The sequence below is a fragment of the Myxocyprinus asiaticus genome, chromosome 32, assembly GCF_019703515.2.
Source record: "Myxocyprinus asiaticus isolate MX2 ecotype Aquarium Trade chromosome 32, UBuf_Myxa_2, whole genome shotgun sequence".
Classification (NCBI taxonomy): Eukaryota; Metazoa; Chordata; class Actinopteri; order Cypriniformes; family Catostomidae; genus Myxocyprinus; species Myxocyprinus asiaticus.
The window spans coordinates 7,491,596-7,512,112 of record NC_059375.1 but is presented as its reverse complement, the minus strand read 5'-3'; the positions used below and the strand labels follow the sequence as shown (position 1 = coordinate 7,512,112).

Below are 20,517 nucleotides of genomic sequence, written 5' to 3'. Positions count from 1 at the left end.
TTGGAAGAAGTCAATCTGTGAGCTATTTTTCAGAAAGATATTTAAAAAGATTTGAACATACTCTTCTGTACAGGCTCTGTAGCCGTCTCTGGTCTTTCCACAGTGAGAATCCTTTTTTCCAAAAGTGTTTTGATAAAAACATGCTTTAGAAGCCACTGTGGCACCTGATGAAATAATCAGAGAAATGATATTGAAACATATTGTGTTAATATTAGCCATAATGGACTATCAGGATACCACAATATCTACATGTACACCAGAGGTGCCCAAACTTTTTCCTATGAAGTGCCTATGTATTTCCTATGTATTATTTTAAATTAAATATTAATACTGCAAAACACACAGAACTCTAAAATTATAATCATCAAGCGTCCTATACTTGCACAATGCACATAATTGATTTCAATATAATTTTTATATATGTTGTGTCTCTATCACTTGTGAGCCACTTTGGATAAAATGTCTGCTAAACAACTAATGTAAGCGTCTCTTAAAACATGTTTACTTATTGATTGCTATCAGGATGTGAAGAGACTTTCAACCAGTATAACAAAAAATGTTTCTGGAAAAGATTGCACACCCTAGCTTTAATGCATTTAGTCTACTTACTTTTATTTGGCATTAAAACTGTTTTCCTGTTGTGATATCAAAAACTTGAATTGTACTTTTGCTTCTTTTCTTTAGAGGCGATGGATTAAGGCTGAATGCATTACATTATGCAAGGAAATAAAAGCTACGACACACATTTCTGCAAATTAAAAAATTGTGAGGCCTATTAATTTTGTTGACTCTAAAATATCATTATGATTAAGAACCTGCCTAAATATGGCATTGTACCTTATGGTTATTAAAAAACTTTCAGCGATCTGTTTTTAGGCAGATGGTTGCAAGCAAATGAGATATCCTCACGTTTGACAAACGAATTACAGTATGATGCACACAGATGTTATACACACCCCAAACATTATACACAAAAACATTATACACAAAACGGGGTTTAGTCAGAATAAGAAGATGAAGTATGAAGAATTTATTTACTGCATTACCGTTTTTGTGTAGCTGTCAGGGCAGAAAAGGGATTTTTGAGAGTACTGGTCTGTTCACTTATAGTGATTGTCGTAATGTTGTGCGGTGTTTGGAGTGAATGGAACCGTTGTTTATATTGAAATGCTCCCTCACCTGACTTTATCAAACCCGCTTCACGGGTGCGCTTCAGTGGTCGCGTTCACGCGGATATGAAATGCTGCACAACGTATAATGCGCGTTCAAGCTGTATTTCATTTCGGATGACTGTACGCACTGTTCCACGAATCCACCTAATTGCCTGTCATTTCTTGACTCTGCTTCAGTTCCCGCTCTGTTTTAAACCAACTAAGTTCTGTCTGGCGGTACTGAATGCAAACCTCCGACTTTGGAGCTGGCCAATCATAGTGAAGATTTTGGGGTGGCACCTGGGATGGCCATAGAGCGAACTTTCAAACAGCACTAATTTAAAGGTCACTGAAGTACGCATATACATTTTTAGTCACTTATACTCTCTACTTTTCAAATAAGCTATAGTTTTTGTAATGCAAAAATAAAACAAAAAAATTTAAAACAAAAAGATTAATTAAAACGAAGAGCTGCATCAATGTCATTTTTTTTTTCTTTTAATTTTTTCCACCTCTTGTCATCTATGGCAAGGCAGGCCAAATCAAAGGTCATCATGGGCTAACTTTGGCCCGTGGGCCCTAGTTTGGGCACCTCTGATCTAGACTGATTGCACTTTCAGTTTAAGGACAGTAGGTCGAAAATGCTTCCGCTGACCCTAGTGGAAGTGTTGTTGAAAGTATGCACACATGTGATCTCCAGTTTCTGCCAGTAGCATTTTCTCTGAGGAGGCAAGATAGGCAGTGCCTCCTCAAAAAATCTGGGTGAGAAAATAATTGACTGTACATAAATGAAATAACATGTGAAAAGTGAGCTAAAACCATGTGTATAACCATGTGTCATATTTCCAATGTAACTCTGTGTAACAGCCACACCAGCAGATAAAGTTTCAGAGGGAGGCAGCATCTCTCATGCCTCCTTTGAGTGCACTGCAATCTCATGGAGCTCCTAAAGCATAGTGTGAATTTGAGCCGAGAACCACAGTGTTCAGGCGAAAAGTCACGTGAGGGGAGACGTTGCCTCAACTTTGCACTGATTTGTTCAATACGCTGTCAGTCAATCAATGTGATAGTGCCCGCCTTTCATGCTCTCACACTTGCAGATCGCTTTGAATGGGATGAGCTGATGTAAGTGGAGAGAAATTTGCAAAGTAAGCAAATAACCGACTCGGACAACTCCACTTATGGATGTCTAAATTTAAAATGAACTTGAAATGATTTAAAACATTGGTGTGTCAGTGAGACGTTTTTTGTGAGCACTCGCTCTTAAAGATACAGCTCTGTGCCATCATTACAGAAGAGTAGATGACTGATCCAAAAATAAGGCAACTATAAAAAATAATAAGCTAAAAAGATACATGAAAAAGTCCTGTTGTTGTATTATTGTAGGTATTATTTTTGAGGCAATGTAAAAAATAATTATAATAAAATGCGAAAACTTGATGAGTCTTTGATTTTACTTAAATAGTTTGTTAATATGAATATTAGGAACATAATAAATTTTATAGTATGCTTATAAACAGTGTTTAAGGTCTTTCATACACCTTTCCATACAAAAATCTGATATATGGCCATTAATATAAATATAAAAGTGTAGTTCATATATTTGGAAATATATGAAGGCTACATTCAAATTCCACTATTATTTGGGAAAATATATGGTACATATATGTTGTTGCATACGTATGCAAGTATGTGACCTTTTGTTATCAGTGAAAACCATACATGAAGTCCTATGTTTTTTTTGGTTTTTTTTACATATTGTGATACATCAGATTTATGAATGGATTTAACCAGAAAAAAATAATTAAACGTCAAATGTAACTGAAATATGAATTCACATTGGACCAAAAAAAAATTTCAAAAGTCCCCCACATGCCAATAGTTTCCATGTGAAATGTCCACAGAGTGGCGCCAAAAGGAGTTTGAAGGTAGGCCTTAAAATACATCCACAGGTACACCTCCAATTGACTCCAATTAACCAATTAGCCTATCAGAAGCTTTGCTTCTATGAAATCTGTGCAGTGGTTAAAAAAATGTATGTAAACTTCTGACTTCGACTGTAAAAGAACAGTAAGATGAAAAGGTTTAAGACTTGAATATACGCATGCTTACCTGTTCCCCAAAGTCTTTGGCAGTGTTGGAGGTGAGTAGGACATTGACCGTTGTAACAGTAACCCTGGCCTGAACTGCAGGGTTTTCCATTCATGTTAAAATCATTGTCTGGACACTGCTCTGACAGACCTGTGCAGTACTCCGCAAGGTCACACTCATTCTCAGATTCCCGACACAAACTTCCAGCAGTTTTGATCTGGAATGACAAGAGAGAAATATTGTGAATAAGCATACAGTAGTGTCAGCCAGTCTACTCATTATCTAGAATTACTGTTAACATCACAAAATTAAAGCAAATTAAATTAAATGAAGGGTACTTGAGCCTTACTTACTGATGGCGCTGTGGGGTAATTAAGGCAAAAATTAAGTTGGGAAACACTGCTCTAAAATGAGATGAGAAACATGGAATGACTCACAGACATTACCTGGCAATTCTCACAGCAATCCCCTTGAGCACAATGTGAGCCTTCAGTGAGCCGACATGTTGCGGCATTACAGCATGGATTTTCACATTCCTTACACAAAGACACAAGACGGTAACATTAGTCATTAATGGGAAACCAGATGTGCCTCATAAAAGAAGGATAATTTAGATGCTAGCCTAGATTGAGTCACAAAGCTACATTAAAAGGATTGTTCATCCAAAAATAACAATTCTGTCATTATTTACTCACCTGCATTTTGTTCCAAATCCATATGACTTTCTTTGTTCCATGGAAAACAAATGGTAATGTTAGGCAGAAGGTATAGTGAAAAGATGCAATATAAGTGAATGGTGACTGAGGCTAACATTCTGCCTAACATCTCCTTTTGTGCTCCACAAAAGAAAGTCATACAGGTTTGAAATGACATGAGGGTGAGTATGATGACAGAATTGGCATTTTTGGGTAAACTCTCCCTTCTAAGCATGCGCAGAGTAGGAATGCTTCAAGATGGATGACTAGTTGTCCATCAACCAACTAGTCGAGTAGTGAGGTCAACTAGTTTATCTAGATTTTTGCCTAATTTTAGTTTTCGCTTTAATATTTTAGTTGTGGTGCTTTACAGAATGTAAAGACGATAACAATACATTTCAAGACAACTACCATTGGACTTAAAATCACCGCTTTGAGCAACATTCCCATTATTGTGCATAATCCAAAGGTTTTTGAGGACTGTGCAATTAAAGGTTTCTCAACTCTGTTGGGGTCAGACAAAATGTGACAGCACCAACTCATCGCCATAATCATACTCTAGATTTAATTCTGTCATATGGAATTGATGTTGATAATATAACAATTCTGCCACAGAGCGATGACACGATCTCAGATTAGGGATGCACCGACACCACTTTCTCTTCCGATCCGATTCCGATATTGGAAATCTCAGTATCGACCGATACCAATCCTGATCCGATACCAGTGTTGTTTTTTTGCATTATCAGTTTTGTATATCTTAACATTATTGTGTGGAACTAATTGGGTGTGCTCTTTAATATGTAAAAAAACACAACCCTCTAACTACACATTATTTCAATATAAATGTATAGCTTATAAATAAAAACTTTATTGTTAACTAGTATACTGGATAATGTAGCAGCAAAATTAACAGTATAAATCATCAGTAGAAAAGAAGCCATTTTTTTTTTTTTTTTTGCAAAAAATGTTCAACTTGTATCTGGACTTTAAAGGATTCAGATCTCTTTTTTGTTCAATTTAGTTGTAAGATATCAGCTCACTTTTCATTCACACAGTTATTTTTTGGAACCCATTCAACTGAAATATTATTATAATTTGTAAACTGATAATGATAATAATAATAATATATTATAATAGTAATATATAGTAATATATCTCAATCGTGCACCTTTAACTTTTAAACCCTCACGCTTTTATTTTGACATTCTGAACTCTCCAGGAATTCCTGTAAGTGTGTCTGTTTGTATACAAGTTCACAGTAGTTTAATTTGCTTCTTATTCAAATTCTGGTAAAAAAGCACCTCCAGTGCCATTCTAAATACATATTATAAGTGAACCGAACTACTGAGTATCTACATCTGAGATTTTGTTCGTGAGTAGTGCTCAAATATTGCGCACCGCGTTGAAGGCTAAAAATAGCCACGAGTGTGTGTGTAAACAGAGCAATGCCATTCACTGACACGCTGGAGTTGCATGTGCATTTTATATATTACTTATTCAATGCAGCCTTTTGTGGTTCACATCTTCAAGTGGCTTTGAACAAAATGCACGAGTCATATGAACTACTTTGTGTTTTTATGGTTCTTTTATGTCATTTTTTTTTGCTTGACAGTAACGAACATGATTAACACAGTATCGGATTTGGATCGGGCACGTCGGACTGATACCTATCTCAGATCATTACCTCGTCTCTTGTATGCTGCACTTGGCAATGGTCATTCAATATACACTGCGTTATCGATCGGGTAGAACTATTCTTTCGACCACTAAAGATAGCTTAACTAATAATCTTCCAGACTTGTCTCAAATACTCAGTAAGCCAAAAACTTCAGAATAACTTGATGTAGTCACAGAAAATATAGATACAGTCTTCTTTAGCACTCTTGATAGTGTCGCCCCCTTCGATTAAAGAAAATGATAAGTCCATGGTACAATGATCACACTCATGTTTTCAAGAGAGCAGCTCGGAAAATGGAGCGCAAGTGGAAGAGTACAAAATTAGAGATGTTTCGTGGTGCATGGAAGGTTAGTGTCTCTAGCTACAGATAGGCTCTAAAAGCTGCCAAGTCTACATATTTTTAGCAAACTCATAGAAAAGAAGCACAATAATCCTAGGTGTTAATTCATTACTGTGGATAAGTTGGTAAGGAATAAAGCTTCGACTGAACCAGATATTCCATCGCAGCACAGTAGTAATGACTTTATGAACTTCTTTACTGATAAAATTGAAATCATCAGAAACAAAACTGGAATTATGCAAAAGTCCACCACAGCACCTCAGAAGACAGTGTACCATATAATTCCCTACGAGCAACTTCAGACCTTCGCTGTCATAGGTCAGGAAGAGCTAACAAAACTTTTTAAAACATCAAAAGCAACAACATGTACTGTATGTTAGACCCAATACCAACCAAGCTCTTAAATCAGGTTTCCTGTAATCTCAGCACCTCTTCTTAATATTATTAACTCCTCATTATCCTTGGGGCATGTCCAAAGAAACTTTAAGCTGGCAGTTATCAAACAGCTTATCAAGAAACCACAGCTTGATCCTGGAGAGTTGGCTAATTATAGACCGATAACTTCAGCAGTTAATTCAGAATGGACTTCAAAGACTTTAGTCATAAATCTTACATTTCATATCAAATCTTTTTGTTTAAACATTGGCACCTAACTCTTACTTAGTTTACTAATTTTAAACCATGACTTGTACTACACATAAATAACCAATATTGGCATTATATTCATGCTGTTTAGCCACAGGGGAACTGGCTCCCACAGTGAGCCTGGTTTTCCCCAAGGTTATTTTACTCCATTAAGGAACATCTTATGGAGTTTTGTGTTCCTTGTCAAAGTCACCTTTAGCCTGCTCACTTGGGGTCTTAATACAAATATTATCTATTTATTTATTTAATTAATTATTTTAAGGCACAATTTACAATCGTGTTTTTTATCAAACTGCACAATTATGACTTTAAGACATTACAGATATTTCAGCTTCTTTTTCTGTTAAAGCATAATTTTCTGCAAAGCTGCTTTGATATGATATGCCAAGTCTTGCTGTTTTTTTCAGCATCTTGTAAGAGATGCCATGTCAAGTTAAAATGTCAAGTTAAAAAGAACTTCAACTGTTAAAAACGCATCTCAAGGCACCTGCGTTCTGCTCTATTCGTGTCGTTGTATCTAGCTTTTTTAGTGCTTTTTAGATCCCTTAAAAGACTGCACAGTCTGCGTTTTTTAAATGTTGCTCTATACCGTCGTGTAGCGTCTTGCTCTTTGCATTTTAAGATGCTGTGTAAAATTAAAAATACTTCCACTTTTACAAAACTGTCTTGGGACCCATATGTTCTGTTCTGTTGCACTCTGTCAAGTTGTTTTTTAAAGCAAGTATGAATGCCCCAAAATGCATCTAATCAGTGTGTGGTAGACATGACCATAAAACCAGCCTAATTACACAGGGCTTCCTTAAGGCTGACTAGTTGACTAGTCATTAAGACAACCCACTGCTAGTTGACTGTGAAAATACTGTATGTAGTTTTCTACTGTACCTCCACTTTCCCACAGTCACACTCCTCTCCTAGGTCTAGGAAAGCATTGCCGCACACAGGCCCGCTGTACAGTGTGTGTGAGCTGGGGGTGTTTAGCAGGCAGCTGGGGTTAGCGTTTTCCAGAAATGCACTCAACTGCTGCAGACTGCAGTCACTGAACTGCTCTGGGAATAGATTGCTGCACAGACAGGGTCAGAACATGAGCTAATTTCCTGACAACGCACACTCTACTTGAAACTACTATAAGGCAAAGCAGTCTGTGGTTACCATTTCTATTTATTGTTTTAAACTACAGTATAATCATCAATAAATACTTGCTGCTGTATCTGTCCAGTTAGACTTTACTTTGTGGCTTGTGAAATACCTAACTCTGAATGTATACTTATTATGACTAGAAAGTAAAGTTTGTCAAGACAAAACTTGAATGTTGGCTCCACAAAGCCTAGTCTAATAGTTTAAATAGCTTAAAAAGTCATGGAGTTTAAAGGTTATTTAGACCTTATGTAGTCTGAATAGTAGTTCCAAGGGAATTGCTAAGTGGTTGCTAGGGCATTGCTAGGTGGTTGCTAAGGGCTTCTGAATGGTTTCTAGTGAATTGCTAAGTAGTTTGGCTAGGTGGTTTCTAGTGTTAGGAGATAGTGGTTGCAGAACTACAGATTTTTAATAGACAACTAGTCAAGCCCTTTGAGTCGAATTTGACTAGTCATGACGTCACTCCACCCCCAAACCACCGCACAGCCACCCTGTATTTCCTAAAGACGCTTTTACAAATAACATGGTGAGCGTCTAGTCGGATAGTTTGTGCAAGTCCTATCTGGAGGTTAGATGATATGTGTTACAGGCAGGGCTTGACATTAACACCCGCCAACCCACAAAATGTGGGTAAAAATCGGCAGTTGCGGATGGCTCCATCACTCTTAATAGCCAGTTAGCTGGCGACAAGATATGGGTGTGACGAGCAACATTCGGGAGAGAGTACCAAAGACAGTGAAGTCAGTGGAGCTCATGTCATACTTATATGAGATATTAGAGTCGAGTGCAGACAAGACGGAGGAGAGGTTAAGTTAATGTGAGCTATTTCACTGCCTTAATATGATTTATCTGTAACCACATACAGTACATGTTTATGATAAAAGATGTACGAAATTGTCTTCATTCTGAATTAGTTTAATTAATGCGTTGATAAATCGTTCATCAGTCCACCAATAACGTCAGAGCGACAACAGTAGGAGCGCCCACTAGCGACATACAGTACAAGGACTAGCGATATCAAGCAACAATGTTGCTGGTGGTGTGAATGGGGCTTATGTGTGTACAGAAAGAGTACATGCAGGTTTACCCCACACGCTCTGTCATGATGCAGATGGAGTTGAACATGGATGAGCCACAGGTGCAGTGAATTTCATCATGAGACATTCCCATGTTATGACCCATTTCATGAGCAATGGTGGATGCCAGACCCAGTGCATCCTGATTGTGATCCTGAACAATAACAGGAAACAACCATTCCTTTAATTATAAAACATCTTATATCTGAATATCTGATGTACAGTAATTCACTACCAGAATACCATAACTAACTCGAATTATGAATACCTGGTTAACACCTGCTGAATTTTCACTACACATTGCAAATTTGTTTGCCAGCCCGACTGTGTCACCCCAAAAATCAATTCCACTGGAAGAAAAAATACAAAATAAAAAAAGTATACAGAATAACAGAGTTAATTAGTAGTAAAATACAGTTTGATAAAAACACAATAAAGTGCATTAAGTTCTGATATCAGTCCCATCAGGATCTAGAGGTATTGTTCTCATTATTGCAGCCCAAAATAAACAAATTTGCTGCTACATTTCTCAAAATTTGCAATGTTATTTGTGCCATTTCTTTGTGTTGTTCCCAGTGAAAACTCACCAATAATCATTATGTACAGTAATTAGTCAGTGACTAAATATATAAGTGCATAGTAACCGAATATGCTGTAAGCATGCAAATTGTAGGGTAAAGACTGTAAATTGAACTTAAATTGAACTTTGTCCATTGACATAATAAACTGAGGGTAATTATAGTTCCTACAAGAGCTTTTGCTAATAACATGTTTTTTTTATTACATTTTTATTCTGTATACAAGACAAAAAAAGTTATCACAAATAATGCAATCATTGGTTCATTTTACACTAATTGCAAGGTTGCAAAATCCCACAGGAACTGACCTCTACAACACAGTGTAGGTCTGAGTAAGTCTGTAACTGCGTCATACTCACGTCACAAACTGAGCGTTGTCATGCTTTACTCGTTTAAGCAGAATTTTCTTTCTCCAGTCAAGGAAGTGGCTGAGAGTGTCATCTGAACTCTCACTCACCACAATGTGATCCTGATCTGTCCACACCTCTAAACCTACCAGCATAACATGGATATTCAGGGGCCGATACAACTGAAAGAGTTAATAAAGACAAGTGTTCAGTATGTTATATTACACAGCTCTCTGGAATACTTGATTGTGATTGGTCTATCGTGACATTCTGCAATCAAATAAGTTTGTATAATGACTGCTAAACTGAATAATAGAATTTTGACCTAAGCAACTGGTTTCCTTGTATCAATCCACAGTCTCTTTCATCCTGCATTATAAAATTATTTCAAATTAAATCAATATTTCATGTTCATTTTTGTATTAACTTATGCAGTATGTAGCCCTATTTAAGCCAGGCTGTCATCATTGCAAATTACCCTCTTTAGTTGTTTTTTGTTTTGTTTTTGCAATAATGACCAGCACCCCACACTTTATCCCTAAAATATGACCTTCTAATCATAAAAAAATAACAAAAAATGTTATACAAGAAAATATAATATTCGTAGGTTCGATTCCACTAAAATAAAATATATGAATATACCTTGTCAACATGATTTGCAGCTTCCAGCATCCTACTTCTGATAAAGTCCATGTTAGACCTGTAGTTTTTATACTGTAAAAGAGAGATATGAAATGGCAAGTTTAACTTTTAGCCTTTTTCTTGGTTCACCAAAGAATGAAAATTATGTCATAATTTACTCTCATGTTGGTCCAAACTAGTATAACTTTCTTCAAAAGAGGATATTTTGAAAAATATTAAGGACTGACAGCCTCGGTCAACTTCACTTTTTTTTTGCATCTTTTTTTTCCAAACAAATAACTGAATGGTGACTGAGAATTCTAATTTTGTGTTCCATGTAAAAAATAAAGTCATACCAGTTTGGAACAACATGAGGGTGAGTAAATGACACCGGAATTGTAATTGTTAGGTGAACTAATATTATGACTAGTAGAACTGGCCTGACACTGAAGGGAATGGTCAAAATTTAGGCCCCTATGAAATACCTTTTATTTGTTTTCCATTATATTATTTATGTATTCCGTGTTTTAAAGTTTAATTAAAATGTATCAAATGATCAAATGAATTTGTAGAACTTTAATCAAATGAAAACAGAAGAATTGCTTTTTTTACAACATACCATTGCATTATTTTTGTCAAATAAAGTACTTCTATACAGATCCTCAAAGCACAATCCAAAACACAACACTGGATTTATTTTTGGCAAATACAGTGCTGCACAGCAGAGCATTACAATATTAATGATATCATTGAAAAAGCTTTTATTCAGTACAGAAGCACTCTTTCTTGTGAGATATTGCTTAAATATTATGTAATTATTATTGATTATAATAATAAAAATAATAATAATAATTAGTATTACTACTACTACTACTACTACTACTTCATTGAATATTACATTTTACTGTATAGTAGTGATATATTTCTGTCGCAATTTCTTCAATTCCACGGATCTAATTAAATTAAGCTTTTATTTTGGCAGAAGCTTCTATTTTGGAGTGAAGTCTTTACGGTTTTTGTTTGTTTTTGACGGTAGCTTCTCACTTTCAGGTAAGCAGTTCGCCATGTATTTTAAGGTGCTTATTAAACCGCGAAAGGCTGTGATTTAATTATATAAATATATAGTCTGCATGTGCTGCATGCTTCAAGGTTAATGAGTGCTCTGCTCTCTGTAATCTGCTACACAGAAAGCGTGTGTGATGCTAATAATCAGATAATATTTATCCTTGAAAGGGATCAATGCACTGTTAAGGGCACAGCACATGCAGACTGTTTATTTATTACATTAAATCGCAGCCTTTTGTGGTTTAATAATCACACTAGGACAAATAACGACTTAAATTTTGATTATTTTTGCATTCATACATATATTTTAGCCCAAATATGTCAAAATCCGTGACAATCCATATTTTATATTTAATCAAATTTGTATGCCTGGATTACGCTATTCTGTCCATGTTTTCTGTATTGCGGAAATCATAGGGCCCTAGTCAAAATCAAATGTTCGCTTCACTGCAGCAATTTTTGTACATCTCATTTGCTGTCATTAAATTGTATTATGTATATATCAGCAAATTATCAGCCATCGGCCACCATGATCTCTAGATATCATAATGGCATCAGCAGCTGAAAATCCCATATTAATCAACAACTAATAAATATATTTCAGAAAGCTCCAATTCTTACCTCAGTGTTATCCACCACCAGAAACATTTCCACAAATCTTGGAATGTCAAAACGTTTAAGTGTCTGAGAAGACAGTATGTCAATCGTTTAGAGACATGTTTGCTAATAGAAAATGTATTTAATATGCAGAAAATATGCTACAACATGTTACAATGTTATTACCCAGCTGCTGGATTTCAAGGGGGCAGCCACTGGTGGTTCATGGTCATAAATGGTGGTGTGTGATTCACCACAAGATTTTCTCGTCCATCTTAGATGTTCCTGCTTATAGATTGCATGGTCTCCATCACTGTGATTGTTTAGCGGTTCAATCAAGTACACTTCCTGTTTCACCTTAACAAAACCTCTGGGGGCAGAAGACAGAATACACTTCAAAGACATAAAAACATGGCCACAAATACAATACTTGCTTTAGGAAAGGTAAAGTTATGTCTTGTTCTTTTTTACGCTTATATTAGGTACATGCCATTGTCTGATACCTGATTCCAGAACAGATTCCCACACTGACTGAGGAATCCTCCAAATCCTGAACATGGCCATGATAATAGCAATTGTCCTGATACAAGTTAAAAAGGTTGCATAGTTGGTACATGGTTGGTGATTTTTTTATATTCCACACATAACTGACAAATTTAGAAACATTTTAAAGGTGAAGTGTATAATTTCTGTTATTGTTTGTTTCATCACGTTTCCCAAGCATTTGACTGATCACACTGTGAATTTGGCAACTGTGAATGATTTATTATTCTACACCCTAACCCAAACCCCAACCCTAAACCTAACTGTCAGCGGAGTAAAAAATTTTTTTAGAGAAAACATGCAGCCTCCGAATCAAGCTTGTTTATGTGAATGTGACTACTTCCTTGTTTCCACAGAACCAGAACCCACTGATGTGTCTCATCATGTCTTGGGGTGAATCTGATTACTTCCTGTTTTCCAGGGGACCAGAACCCATATCTTAGTATGAATTCGATTACTTCCTGGTTTCCACTGGATGAGATCCCGTGTCTCAGTGTGAATATGATTACTTTCTGGTTTGCACTGGACAAGAACTCATATCTCAGTGTGAAAACAGTAACTTCCTCTGTTTCCATGGGATCAGAGCACATGTCTTAGAGTGAACCCGATTACTTCCTGGTTTTCATGGGTCCAGAATCCATGTCTCAGAGTGAATCTGATTACTTCCTGGTTTCCATGGGACCAGAACCCATGTCTTGGAGATTGTTTGCAAAATGTGCTATCTGTAGCACAACAGGAAAAGTTTAACATGTTTGACTTGATGTAAAAAATATCTGATGGGGGATGGAACTTGTCAATAATTCTGCAGAATGGGGTCGATTTCAATAGGTTTGATGAACATTCGAAAGCAGCATGTTGATTTCCTGTGCTGTTTTCACACTTTGGTTTCTCTGAATCTAAGCATAGTTAAGACAAACCCATCTGTCACAGGGCAGATCATAGTGTAAGAGACCTGATTTTGGTCATAACTTTTAACAAAATGTGTAGTTACTGTGTTTTGTCTTTGCACAGCAGCATTGGTCAGCCAAACCAATAGTCCCACACCAAACTTAATCGGGCTGGTTGGGCAGCTCAAACAAACAGAGCAAAGTTTTGATAGCATCACAGAATCACAGTTTATAAAAAAAATTGGGAAAATCAACCTACAAATGGCTTGTTTACTTGTATCTGGGATGAGATATAAGTATTTTACCAAAAAAATTACACTTCACCTTTAAATCAAAGGAATTAGATCAGTGACTGAAGCCTTGTTTATGCTTTTGCCTGGCACCGCAGCATGCCACGCAACAGACTGTGTGCGCACCTCCCCAAAATCTAGAACCGTTTATGCTTGACGCCCCCGCCGTTGTACTATTTTATGAAACGACAGGGGGCAGCCCAGAGAACACATAATTTAAATCAGCAGAAAGTAGTAGTGAGAGAAGTAGTTTGCCAGATCAATGTCAGATCACAGCGACTTCTTTGTAATAAAAGCCATATTATTACATATTATTATTATCCATATTAAGGCACCAGACAAATACTTGTATCATGCCTTAAAATGTTAATAGTATATTTATTGACCTTATAATCCTATAAATGTATACAAGCATATAGACATACTACAGTATTACACATTTTTCACACAAATTATAATCAATTTAAAACTAAAGAGCAATGTTACAGTCTCTGCGAAATTCAGGGTGTAGAAGGCACCACTACTATATTTTATGCTTATAAAATATGCATTGAAATGCTTGCAATCATTTATACTCTTATACTGTAGATATGCAAACAAAAACATGCAGTGTAGTGACTGAGACAACTTATTGAGCCTTATTCATGAAATGTGAATGAGTATAAAATATGTGTGTTATGTTAATTTTCCAATTTAACTAAATGGGGTAACTTATGTAAAAATGGTTTTACTAATGATTTACACTCAAAAGTGTTGACTACATTTTAATTGACCCGTGATCGTTTTTTATCTTATTTTTTATAAATTGTCAAACTTCAATCTAGTTGCTTTTATTCAGTATTCAATAAAAAGCACAAGACAAATACTTGTAATTATGCCTCAGATCACTTATAAATACTTATAGAATATTTCTTGACCTTATATTCTTTAAAGTTTTCCAAACAAACTATTCAAAAGAATTTAAATCTAAAGAGCAATGGTCTTTATTCATTGAAGGCACCGTTCCTATATTTTATGCTTATACAATTAACATTGAAATGCTACATTCATATAAACTCTTATAGAAATGCTAACCTGCAGTGTAGTGACTTAGCAAACTCATTGAGCCTTATCCATGAAACATTGTTTTACTAACGATTTGCACAAAAGATTTGTTAAAATGATCTTGTCTTTTGAAACCCTTCTTTTTATTTATTTTATTACTATAATTACTTATATTATATAATACTTTTATTAATTTTATCATAGATGTGCTGCCCTGTTCAGACATATCCGTTCAGCTAATGTTGCCTCGAAGTAGTTAATTTTGAATATGGCGCCACGCGCACTGTTCCCCCAGACACAAAGGTCCTGTCCCAATACCCCTATTTGCGGTTTTGGTCTTGCCTACTTACTAGGGATGCACCGATCCAATACCTGGATCGGTATCGGCTCTGATACTGAAGCTTTTAGATGGATCGGGTATCGGTCCGACGTGCCCGATCCAAATCCGATACTGTGTGTTAGTCATGTTCATTACTGTCAAGCTCAAAAAATGACATAAAAGAACCATAAAAACACAAAGTAGTTCATATGACTCATGCATTTTATTCAAAGCCACTTGAAGACGTGCAATAGCTCTGTGAATCACAAAAGGCTGCATTTAATAAGTAATACAGTTGTGCTCAAAAGTTTGCTTACCCTGGCAGAAATTGTGAAATTTTGGCATTGATTTTGAAAATATGACTGATCATGCAAACAAACTGTCTTTTATTTAAGGATAGTGATCATATGAAGCCATTTATTACCACATAGTTGTTTGGCTCCTTTTTAAATCATAATGATAACAGAAATCACCCAAATGGCCCTGATTAAAAGTTTACATACCCTTGAATATAAGTCTTTGGTCGTCTTATATAAATGACAAGCCAAAGCATATCATTTAAATGGTTTGTATTAGTAGCTATTAATGGATCACACAGGTTTATAGAATAAAGTTTTTAATTTTTTTAGTTAAGTTTTATGCAGTGTATTGAGAAACAAAGTAGAAATAAACTGTGATGATGCAATTTTACAGTTAAAATTTGTTTAATGTCATATTGAAAATCAAAATGAGCAAAAATAATTAACTTTTACAATTATTTTCACACAATAAAAACATCAGAAACATTTTACTTACTTATTTTCTACAGCACAATACACTTCCAACAACCAGTAGTGTATTAATAAATTAGACGATGGGTAACATTTTCAGTTATTTATTATTTTAAGTAGGCTATAACAGTCACTGCAACCAAAAACAATCAGTCTTCAGATGAGTGAAAAGACAAAAACAGCTGTCGCAAACAGCACCAACATCTTTAAGTCTACGTGTGTCCCAACGTGCAATCAAAAGTCATCCAGACACTCGCAGTCTTCACGTCTACTTGCACACTAGTGGCCAAACACCAGAAATACATAAGACAAGTGGGTAAGTAGGCAAGACCAAAACCGCAAGTGGGGGTATTGCGACAGGGCCATAAATCGGAGTGTGCATGACCAGCTTGTGGCGCCAACGCACACTTCCGCCAATGCCGCGATGACATCATTTTTGGCGCGCGCAACCTCACGAACAAGCAGGTGTGTCGAGAATAAACCAGGCTCTAGAGATAAACGTAGGATATGTTCGGAATAGAATAATAACAAAAAAATGCACGCAGCTCAGTATATACTGACAGCACACATTTCAAACTTAAAAGTATGTAGACATTGTTGGCACATGATCATTATACTGTATGCATGTTTAGGTCATCTGGGTATTCTATGCATGCAGAAAATTTACAGCACAAATACTACATACTGCAAAAAAAAAATTGTAAGAGTAGTGTGGTACTTTGCTTTTCTGAACATAGCTGCAGTTTTTTTGGTCATTGAAATTCAATTTTAGTAAGTGACCTTTAACTGTATATTGTATAATGTAAGTTACCTTTATATTTGGATTGCTGCTCACAATTGATCCATCATCCTGATAGTATATTTCAGTATAATTATGTCCAATGAGTTGTCTAAACATAAAAAAAACAGTCAATATTAATTTTCTTTATAGTAAATAATGTATTTCAAACCATAGAGCATCATAAACAAGAAAAAATCCTGCACACTGCTGTTGTTTCCAAACAGCATTTTTCTTGTTTATTTTCTTCAGTGTTTTTTCCCATGCACCTGCTTATAATCTATTAGGCGTGCAGAATTTTTTTCTTTTTTGTTTAAAATATTGAGCATCAAAATGAATAGCTGTACAAACAGTGATCTTCAAGGAAAGGCTATGAAATAAAATACACCCAAACATGACACTCACCTGTTCTTTTCCAAATGTATCGTGTGATTTTTCCCTCCAAAGAATAATTGATATGTGAGTTGATCAGGATAGATCTCATGGTTTTGTGATTCTTTATCAGACTGTACCTGCATACAACTCATGTGTTAATAATAATAATAATAAAAAACAGCACAACCCAATAGCAGCAAACCACATTAAACAACCCTACTAAGATTACAAATTAAATGTTGAAACGGAGCAGTGGGGTTTCTAAAACACCTAGTACAAGACAGATCTTGCTGCTGTAATGGTAAGATCCAGATGGTATGTAGAGATATATAGTACCTGTTTGGAGACACTCCTGCGAGCTCTTATACTCTGAGGTCTAACCACATAAAACTGCTGTACATGAGGTAATGTCCTTAAACTCTGTGCAACACATCCTGATGAATGAATGAGTGAATGAATACAAAACAACAAAATATTGTTCACAAATGTATTAATAACCATATATACAGTGGGGTCCAAAAGTATGAGACTCCATTAAAAATCAGGGATATTTTTTTTTTATTATCTGAAAATAGAAGGTTTTAGGGGTTTAAAAAAAATTAAACAAAGAAAAGTTAAAAAAGGTTCAAAGAAGAAGAAATATTTGGGTAGTTGACTTGTCCTGAGGTGTGACATTCTCCATCTGAAACTATTTTACATCGAAACAACATTTCACCAATTATTTTATATTTATCATACATGCCGTTTTATTAATGAGCTTATATTACTGGGTGACTTCATATGAATAAAAAAAAAAATCATTTGTCTCACCACTGTTTTTCAAATGGTGAGCAGTTAACTACCTATTTAATCTATATACATCTGATATATGGCAGAAAATGCAAAACACATATTAAATATATGTTCATATATGGTTTTCTCTGAGTCGCATACTATTTCTAAAAACTACACAAATGGCCATTTTCATCTTAATAACATATTAAGTATATTTTCCAAAATACGAGTAGAATTTAAATATGTACATACATGCTCAAGAAAATGAACTATAGTTTTAAATATAAAGCATAAATATTATGTTCATAAATGCCAATATTTCATATTTCTGAAAGGGAAGATTCTTATTCCTAAATCACTAGTCAAATCATCTAAGCAAATTTGAGACACTGACATTAACTCCTGTTGTCTATTAAATCAGAAAAAATACTAGTGGTCTCGGACTTTTGGATCCCACTTTACGTTATATAATAGGCTAAATATAGGCGAATATATTGTAATAATTGTATAGGCGTATCCCACATGCAGTTATGACTTTGAATGGTTATAAATAGTAAACGGTTACATCTTTCAGTCTATATTGTATTAAGAAGGAAATACTTTTTCAAACAATTAAAAGAAAACCATGGACATACCCCAAAGACAAAGACAGCAAACTGCGTGAGCTGTGAACGCGGAACACCGCATGATTCCTGTTGCTTGTCAGACGAACTATGAGCCAAAAGTGAAATTTGAGGTCCGCCCAAGTGAGCTGCTGCATTTTCACTCTATCAGGACAAACCAAAGAAATAGAATAAGCCGCTAGAATGGCCATTAGCATTAAACAATATTTCCAAATGGGCGGGCCTAGAGCCACAAACGTAATAATTAATAATAATTCTAGTACTTTAACTAATTTAACTGTGTATTTTAAATTCAATGACAATTCAACTTTATCAGTGTCATTATTAAGTTTAAATGTATTATAAAGTCATCTAATCCTATAGCGCGTCTACGACGCTGTCACGTGGTAATTGTTACTTTTCTCAGCAAAGGTGAGGATGGACCAACCACAATCGTTCATGACTGCAATATAAGGCCTTTTGTTTATCAATGAAATTGAAACTCCTGGGTGGGTTTCCATTTGTGTTTTAAATACCAATTCCTGGAATGAATAGATGTAAATTGTTATAGGATTTAGTGTACAAATATCTGCACTAAGACAAAGAAACTGCCTGAGGTTTGAATACGGTTCAATAAAAGATCTGGGTGTCTGGGCCCCCAAACGCCCCCTAGAGGAAATATACTAGCGTCCCAGGCCCACACAACAACATTTCTGCTAAGTGAGACAAACCACAACATATTCCGTATCAGACGTACCACAGTGACTCATAATAGGCCTATTACAAGAAACACAGTTATGCCAGCCACAGGATGTATTTAACATTTAGATAGGCCTATATTTTCACATTTAGAGTTTGTGTATTTATTTCCTCAAGCCTAATCAAAAATGTATTTATTGTGTAATTGATGTATATTTTATATAGTTATTCATAAAGAGTGACCTTTTAAAAAACAGTATTTGTCATTTATATCTTGATCCAAATATGGAATTGGAAATTAGTTTCTAGTATTCATGCATTCAGCAGAAATATAATTAAATATTTTATTTTCACTTACATATTTTTTAATTTATACACCCTGAGGTTTGCCGAAAATATTATTATTATTATTTATTTTTATTTTTTACTCCACTTGCATATTACAACCACTAGAGAGCAGACCTTTGATATGACATGAGCTGCGCTGCAGGCCAAATTAGGGCAATATTTGCCAAAAAAGTGATTTTTTAGAAACTATCTAAAGAATTAGAAACCTCAAATATGCTGCAGTTTTTTTTTACTGTCTATCTTACAGCACTTTTTTTTTTTGCTATAAGACAGTAATACTATAATTATAACATACCATCATTGCTGTAATAGAATTCATAGTAGTTCGTATAAGCCTGAATATATATCCTGAGTTGCTACACATCTATAATCAATGTCAATAGATGTTGTTTGCACTAATTTTTATATTGCAGCTACTTTATTTATTTATTTTTTTTTACCTTAAAATGCCCTTTGAGCCAGTTTCTTGCCAGAACATTATTATTATTATTATTATTATTATTTTCTATATTCAATACTTAGCATTAATTTACATCTGCATAATTTAGGCTTTTACGAAGGTTCCTTGTCTGATTCATTGACTCCTGGAAGCCGGGGTTTGTTGGCACAGACTTGGCATTTGTTAAAGTGAAGACACATTTTTTATTTGATCTATGTCAAAAATTAAACCACACTGCCAAAAATGTTATAGAAATATTGATCAAGAATTTATAAACATTATTTTTATTTAATAGTGATTGGTATTAGTTATATTTTGATACAATATTTGTGATAAGCTATGCTAGGCTAGCTCACTAACATAATTTACAAAAAAAGTGTGTGTGGCATTGGTTGGCACATTGATTGATTTTTGGGTTGGTTAGCAGCACATTGGGTATATAATAAAGAATAGAAAACAATTTATAACCTTCATACACACTATTTACCAACTTAAAACCTCTACATAAACACATATATAACATAAAATAATGTATATAATAATAATAATAATAATAATAATAATAATAATTTGTTGTTGTTATTATTATTATTATTATTAGGCCTATTAAAAATATACATGGTTCAAG

At 35.0% G+C, this 20,517-nt stretch overlaps 1 protein-coding gene across 5 annotated transcripts in view; it reads right to left on the bottom strand.

Annotated features, from left to right (window-relative positions):
- The window catches only part of LOC127422909 (zinc metalloproteinase-disintegrin-like EoMP06), a 36,765-nt gene extending 18,163 nt beyond the window's left edge, over window positions 1-18,602 (bottom strand). For 4 of the 5 annotated variants that reach the window (XR_007894237.1, XR_007894238.1, XM_051666751.1 and 1 more), the window contains exons 1-15: window positions 18,437-18,602; window positions 17,364-17,461; window positions 17,058-17,164; window positions 16,686-16,764; window positions 12,525-12,601; window positions 12,208-12,391; window positions 12,046-12,108; window positions 10,381-10,452; window positions 9,751-9,920; window positions 9,082-9,163; window positions 8,825-8,967; window positions 7,486-7,663; window positions 3,680-3,778; window positions 3,264-3,459; window positions 62-164 (exon numbers count right to left, since the gene is read on the bottom strand). Coding sequence is in view for 3 of the 5 variants with exons in the window: in XM_051666751.1 (XP_051522711.1) it covers window positions 62-164; window positions 3,264-3,459; window positions 3,680-3,778; window positions 7,486-7,663; window positions 8,825-8,967; window positions 9,082-9,163; window positions 9,751-9,920; window positions 10,381-10,452; window positions 12,046-12,108; window positions 12,208-12,391; window positions 12,525-12,601; window positions 16,686-16,764; window positions 17,058-17,164; window positions 17,364-17,461; window positions 18,437-18,488 (1,703 nt within the window). In the remaining 2 variants the exon portion in view is untranslated. The remainder of the gene's footprint in view (window positions 1-61; window positions 165-3,263; window positions 3,460-3,679; window positions 3,779-7,485; window positions 7,664-8,824; window positions 8,968-9,081; window positions 9,164-9,750; window positions 9,921-10,380; window positions 10,453-12,045; window positions 12,109-12,207; window positions 12,392-12,524; window positions 12,602-16,685; window positions 16,765-17,057; window positions 17,165-17,363; window positions 17,462-18,436) is intronic. The other variant, XM_051666749.1, reaches the window with a different exon arrangement.
- Between the last annotated feature and the right edge of the window lie 1,915 nt (window positions 18,603-20,517).